Raw genomic sequence first — 7,500 nt, forward strand, 5'->3', positions numbered from 1 at the left:
CTCTTCACGGTCTTTTCGTAAAGGTTAGCGAGCGGCTTCAGAAGACTTCTGCCCGACCCACTTGTGGTCTGAATGCAAAGCAGGAGCCGCAGTCGGGTTCTCCGTGAGAACTTTCGGCGCCCCGCGCATAACAGGAGACGGCATGAGGCTAAACTGGACTAATTCAGGGTGCGTCCCCAGCCCAGCTCTCGGGGTTTTCTCACTTCTGCCAGTGTCCACTGCCTAGTTTCAGTCCGTGAGACCGGACACGGCTCTCGGGCTATCGGGCTATCAGGGTCACGTGTGTCACGTGTGCTGCTGTGTGCTCTCTGCTCCGGGGCCTGGGCGCCTGCTCTCGGTCCTCACCTTGGTGGTTTTGACTTTGTTGCCGGTGCTACAGGACCAGCCGGTCAGATCTGGCAGGACCTTACACTCCTCGCCGTCCAGACACGGGTGCATCTGACACCACCACTTCTGTAGGACAATGGACACTACAAGGGGGAACACAGACAGACAGACAAAGTCAGACGGGCAAAAACGGATTAAAAAAAAAGGGAAATTACCATGAAAAAGAAATGGAGCGCGAGAGCTTTCGAAACAAAGGAACTTAAGAGTGGAAGTTCACTTTGACATCAAAACTCCATCACCTTCTGTTTCAAAGCTTCATGGACATGCACACCTCACTCTTCCCAAACACCGAACACATAAACCTTCACAGCAGCGATGCAGCATTCTTCACGGGACTCTGGACTTGTTCGCATGGGTTCGTAATAAGCTCCAGTCAGCGTGAAAGGCAGGTAAAGGGGAGGAGGTTCTTCTACAGGAACATGTATATGTCTCGCACGCTGTAAGGAGGCGGGACAAAGATCGGTGCATTCAAGCAAGCCGTTCGCCTGAAACGCAAACCGAAAGTTCGCCATCTGTCTGGTAAAGGTTTCTGTGACAGGCAAATAAACCTGTTTACCATGCAAACAGAAAATGTCTCTTAACAACCGAAATAAATGGAGCCGTGTGCTGATTCTCAGGCTGTGAAACTCGATATATCAGTTTGTTAACAAGAGGGTGAAAACATTGATATACTGACAATTAGACACCAGAGTGGTGATCTGAGAGCAGCTTTGCTTTGCTGGCTAAGTGTTTGTAGAATCATTTGTAGATGATCTTATATCAGCAAAAACAGCAAAGTATCCTTGGGGTTGGAAGAGAAAACCAAAGGGAAACACAAATGTTTTCTACAGAAAGGATGAACCAGGATGAACCATGCTGAAATGAATCAGGAAACATATAATGAATTAGAGGACATGTAATGAATCAGGAAACATGTAATGAATCAGGAAACACGTAATGAATCAGAGGACATGTAATGAATCAGAGGACACGTAATGAATCAGGAGGACATGTAATGAACCAGGACATGTAATGAACCAGAGGACATGTAATGAAACAGAGGACATGTAATGAATCAGGAAACACATAATGAATCAGAGAACATGTAATGAATCAGAGGACACGTAATGAATCAGGAGGACATGTAATGAACCAGGACATGTAATGAACCAGAGGACATGTAATGAAACAGAGGACATGTAATGAATCAGGAAACACGTAATGAATCAGAGGACACGTAATGAATCAGGAGGACAATGTAATGAACCAGGAGGACATGTTAGATTATGAGTGTGTTGTTTGTTTGTTTCTTTCTTCATTTTGGAAGTTAATGCATTTGCTCGGCTGGTCGCTAGCATGACTCTCAGGAGAGATATCTGTTAGGGGCTTGTGAATCACCACAATGAGTTGTTAAGTCGTGACTTAAAGTGTCATATCCTCTCAGATGTGTCCCCTTACAGACATTAACTTTCCACAAAAACATAAACGTGTTCATCAACAGAACGAGTGTGTAAAGACAGCCAGCGCAGGAAAGGCACCTTTGCTCTTTAAAAAAACAAACCGATATTCATGATCTCATCTCGAAAAATATTTTAAAAGTGGAGGGACAAATACTTCCAGACACAAAGGACAGACGTGTGTGTGTGTGTGTGTGTGCGTGCGTGCATGGGTGGGTGTGTGTATGTGTGTGTGCGCGTGTGTGTGTGCGCGTGTGTGTGTGTGTGTGTGTGTATGTGTGTGTGTGTGTGTGTGCGTGTGCATGTGCGTGTGTGTGTGCGAGTGCGTGCGTGTGTGTGTGTGTATGCGTGTGTGTGTGTGTGTGTGTATGTGTGTGCGTGTGCGTGTTAAAGTATGATATGGTCTTTCTATGAACAGTGACGTTCATAAAATGCAAAATTCTGATTGATAATTAGCAGGACTGATCTGTGCCTAAGCGTCACACTGTTATAAAATATGAGGGTAATAGATGCTAAAGTGGCTACTCAAATCAGACTGTAATTATCTTTAATATAATATGGCAATTATGATGCATAATTAAGTCCTTTTGAAGTAATGTATTCTTTAAAAAAAATTGAATGTGTACCATTTCCATTTGTGTGTGTGTGTGTGTGTGTGTGTGTGTGTGTGTTTGATGAAAATCTCATGGAGAGGATACTATGAGCTAGTTACCTCATAGAGCCCACAGAGAGGGGAGGAGAGGAGAGGAGAGGAGGAGAAAAGAGGAGAGGTGTAAGTTTCACAATGTTATCCTTTTCTCTTTAATTCCACATAAATCTCACTGGGGTACTAGCAACAACTAAGCTATATAAAAAACACACACGTAATGCAAACATGGAGGACATGTCTTCCTCTTTCTCAATTTCCATTTCGCTCTCTCCCACCCTCTCATGTTTTCTCTTCTCCTCTGTGTGTGTGTGTGTGTGTGTGTGTGTGTGTGTGTGTGTGTGTGTATGTGTGTGTGTGTGTGTGTGTGTGTGAGTGTTTGTGTGTGTTGCCAGCACACCCAGTGGAGCTGAGATGGAATTAAAGGAATAACGTCACGAAGCGTCACCGTTAGTAGCGCTCGTGCTCACCGGAATCATTCTCCGCAGCGCGCACGCTGTCGCTGGCCGAGCGGCTAACCGTTGGCTCTCCAGGCCCCTGTGATCCGGTATCATTTCTGGGTGGACCGGGCTAGTGCGAGTGCTCGAGGTCTGTCTAACACCGCGGAGAAGCGCTGAGCTCGCGGAGAGGGGAACGAGCAGCCCGTAATAAACGACACTGCGGCGGCGTTCACGCCATCCGGGAGGAGCGCCGCGGATGACGTGACTGACATCGTGTGGCCGTCGAGGGAACTGCAGGCACGGTTTCTCATGTGGTGATACTTGGAGAGAGAGAGAGAAAGAGAGAGAGAGAGAGAGAGAGAGAGAGAGAGAGAGAGAGAGAGAGAGAGGGAAACAAAGCGAAAGCAAAACAGCAAGGAAGAGAGAAGAGATGGCGCAAAAAAAACCTGCAGGGAGAGAAGTGAGGTGAGGCACACGAAGTAAAGCACATATGGTGAGGAACGTGAGGTGAGGCACCGAGGCAAGGCATGAGGTGTAGAGCACGCGAGGTGAGGCACGCAAGGTGAGGCACGTGAGGTAGAGTCTGGACACTCAAAGTGAGGCATGTGATGGTCACTACTTGCACTCTCATACAAGCCTCTAATGACCACGCGTCCCTTTCCAAAACTTACTGAAGTGTGTAGAAACGTGATCGTCAGCTAACTGAGCAGCGCTAATTCGACATATACCTTCCAAATATCAGCTTCCATATATCAGCCAATGACTAGCAGGCCAAAAATAGTTTACTACACAAATGCTTAAAGCAGAATGGATTTATTTATCTGTTATAATTAAAGTTTATTGTGTGTGTGTGTGTGTGTGTGTGTGTGTGTGTGTGTGTGTGTGTGTGTGTGAGGAAAAATAAAGACAGAGAAGACAGAGAAAGCTGGCTGGACAGATGGACGAACAGCCAAACCGACAGACAGACAGACAAACATATGTGTCATACACAGTAGAGAGGGAGAGATTCACTAACCCTACCTCTCACAGAGATTCACTAACCCTATCTCAGGCAGAGAGATTCATTAACCCTACCTCACATAGAAATTCACTAACCCTACCTCTCACAGAGATTCACTAACCCTACCTCACAGAGATTCACTAACCCTACCTCTCACAGAGATTCACTAACCCTACCTCATGCAGAGATATTCGCTAACCCTACCTCACACAGAGATTCACTAACCCTACCTCACAGATTCACTAACCCTACCTCACACACAGATTGATTCACTAACCCTACCTCTCACAGAGATTCACTAACCCTACCTCAGGCAGAGAGATTCACTAACCCTACCTCAGGCAGAGAGATTCACTAACCCTACCTCACACAGAGATTCACTAACCCTACCTCTCACAGAGATCCACTAACCCTACCTCTCACAGAGATTCACTAACCCTACTTCATGCAGAGATATTCGCTAACCCTACCTCACACAGAGATTCACTAACCCTACCTCACAGATTCACTAACCCTACCTCACACACAGATTGATTCACTAACCCTACCTCACACAGAGATTCACTAACCCTACCTCTCACAGAGATTCACTAACCCTACCTCTCACAGAGATTCACTAACCCTACCTCACAGAGATTCACTAACCCTACCTCAGGCAGAGAGATTCACTAACCCTACCTCACACAGAGATTCACTAACCCTAACTCACACAGAGAGATTCACTAACACTACCTCACGCAGATTCACTAACCCTACCTCACACAGAGATTCACTAACCCTACCTCACACACAGAGATTCACTAACCCTACCTCACAGAGAGATTCACTAACCCTACCTCATGCAGAGATATTCGCTAACCCTACCTCACACAGAGATTCACTAACCCTACCTCACAGATTCACTAACCCTACCTCACACACAGATTGATTCACTAACCCTACCTCACACAGAGATTCATGAACTCTACCTCACACAAAGAACGATTCACTAACCCTACCTCACCCAGAGATTCACTAACACTACCTCACACACAGAGATTCACTAACCCTACCTCAGAGAGCGATTCACTAACCCTACCTCACCCAGAGATTCACTAACACTACCTCACACACAGAGATTCACTAACCCTACCTCAGAGAGAGATTCACTAACCCTACCTCATGCAGATATTCGCTAACCCTACCTCACACAGATTCACTAACCCTACCTCACAGATTCACTAACCCTACCTCACACACAGATTGATTCACTAACCCTACCTCACACAGATTCATGAACTCTACCTCACACAAAGAGCGATTCACTAACCCTACCTCACCCAGAGATTCACTAACACTACCTCACACAGAGATTCATGAACTCTACCTCACACAAAGAGATTCACTAACCCTACCTCACACAGAGAGAGATTCACTAACACTACCTCACAGAGAGATTCACTAACACTAACTCACACAGAGAGATTCACTAACCCTACCTCACACAGTGAGAGATTCACTAACCACATACCAAATACCACAATGATCAGATATCACTGAACAGACATGCCCTGTTGGCCTTCAATAACTGAAAAGTTGTGCGTTCACATGTGAGTGAGTGTGTGTGTGTGTGTGTGTGTGTGTGTGTGTGTGTATGTTTACTTCCCCCAATAACAACCAAAACCACTCCCATCATGCTATAAAATGATGCCTGCCTCATCAGAACCGATTCAGCAAAACTACAACTGTAAACACACACAACTCTCTCTTCTGCAACTACTCTGAGCCATGCCCCACGAGGGAGGGGCCAAATCACAACCCCACAACCTGGTCTTTGTTTATTGGATGCTGGGGCATTCAAACTTTCAGGCTCGCAATTCCGACCCATAACCTGCTAAGAGGGCAGGGGTGAAAGATACATTGGAGAGCCTGGTTAAGTGGTCCCTTTAACTACAACACCACGTTTTTCTGAGCGTGGAAAGAGGTATATAATTCCTCCCTTAAGCCTGTCGGAGACTCCATTTGGAATTCAGGGATGGGGTGTTTAGGGCCTGCCGTCTTCTCAAATGTTTTCTATAACACTCAGATAACAATTGTAAAGCCTGTTGTTTCCTTTAGTGTGTGTTTCTTACCCTTTCTTCATAACACAGCACTGATAATGGCACAGTCTAGTGGAAAGGTTCAATTCATTAAACTTTAAAGGGTCCGAAAAACCGTTTAACAATGACAATATTAGAACATGTGCTCATGCAGGAATCTGGCAACATCCAGTGTAAAATCACATTACTGAACATATTCCGCGCAACATTCTCAGAGGTTTTAATTAACTTTGCCCGCACAAACAGGACGATTGGCTGTGTAATACAAATGGGAAATTGGCCGTGAAAGACAAAATGGGTGGGAGGAGTGTGTATCTGGCAGGAACCTTCCCTCCATCTCCAGGTGGCCGTGACAGCTGGACAAGCCGAACCCCAGAAATGGACTTGGCCCTTCTGCTTGGAGAAATTGGGGCCAGTTTTCAGTGCCATCCAATCAAAAGCGAATGAAGCAGCCAATGGGATGAGATCTTTTTTGGTCAAGTGTGGTATACACAGCCAATCAGATCTCCTTAGGTCCTCAGTGAGACTGTACCAGTTCCAGTCATTGGACTAGCTCAGGAGACTGGAGGTGTGAATCAACAAGGACCTCAGTGCATGGTGAGGCATGAGGTAAAGAGCACGTCTAGGAATAGTCACTCGGTCTTGATATAGCTGTAGTCCATAGGATAGGACATGGTTCGAACTGATCCCAGATCTGAATCCTACAGTCTGCAGTCCCCCATAGCAGACTTACACATATGGTCTTCCAGTGAAGATTCAGAGTAGCTTTACTGGCATGACTGCTACAAGAACGATGTAGCCAAAGCATAACAACAAGAAAAATGAACATTATTTCTCTCGCAGAGTGTGTGTGTGTGTGTGTGTGTGTGTGTGTGTGTGTGTGTGTATGTGTTCATTCAAACTGCTGTCAGGTGTCTGGGAGAGTTTTAGTTCCATCGCATCTTGTCCTGTTTACATTTACATAAGGTTCATTCATGTAAGTTTTTATTGAATCTATATAAAATTCATATGAGTATAAATAAAGTGCCTGTGATGGTGACGAACAGAGCACTACACCAGCACTAGTACTGGGTACCTAAAGTAAAGTTCACCTGTGTTGTCACAAGATTAATATCAGCAAGATAAGCTTACTCAGCCAATCACCTATTTTCTTTACAAAAACTCTGAAAAGCAAGCCGAATTCACTACTTATGTCATTCAGATATCATGCATTCTGTAAACATTAGACTTCTCTAAATCCTCACAAGGCACACACACACACACACACACACACACACACACACACACACACGCAGGGTGTTTTCTCCCACCCTCCATTTGAGTCACTCTCACAAGACAAACACAATCCACTGTGTCTATCTCCTCCGGCAATAGCAACAGCGGGGAGGGGGTTTGTGATGAAACTCTGGCAACCCAGCTAGGGATAAGTGTTACTGGTGCAGAGACGACGGCGACGGCCCCGGGGAGGCCGAGCTCCAGAGCTGCTGATAGGGGTGGCTGACCCTCTCCCCCT

The 7,500-nt window shown here is 45.8% G+C and overlaps 1 protein-coding gene across 2 annotated transcripts in view; it reads right to left on the reverse strand.

Moving 5' to 3' along the window:
- Positions 1–7,500, reverse strand: part of tafa4b (TAFA chemokine like family member 4b) — a 37,524-nt gene that overhangs the window by 1,918 nt on the left and 28,106 nt on the right. For both annotated transcript variants that reach the window (XM_027015486.3, XM_027015485.3), the window contains exon 5: positions 346–470. In XM_027015486.3, coding sequence (XP_026871287.1) covers positions 346–470 — 125 coding nt within the window. The remainder of the gene's footprint in view (positions 1–345; positions 471–7,500) is intronic.

The sequence above is a fragment of the Electrophorus electricus genome, chromosome 22 (assembly GCF_041902795.1).
Source record: "Electrophorus electricus isolate QZ-2024a chromosome 22, ASM4190279v1, whole genome shotgun sequence".
Taxonomy (NCBI): domain Eukaryota; kingdom Metazoa; phylum Chordata; class Actinopteri; order Gymnotiformes; family Gymnotidae; genus Electrophorus; species Electrophorus electricus.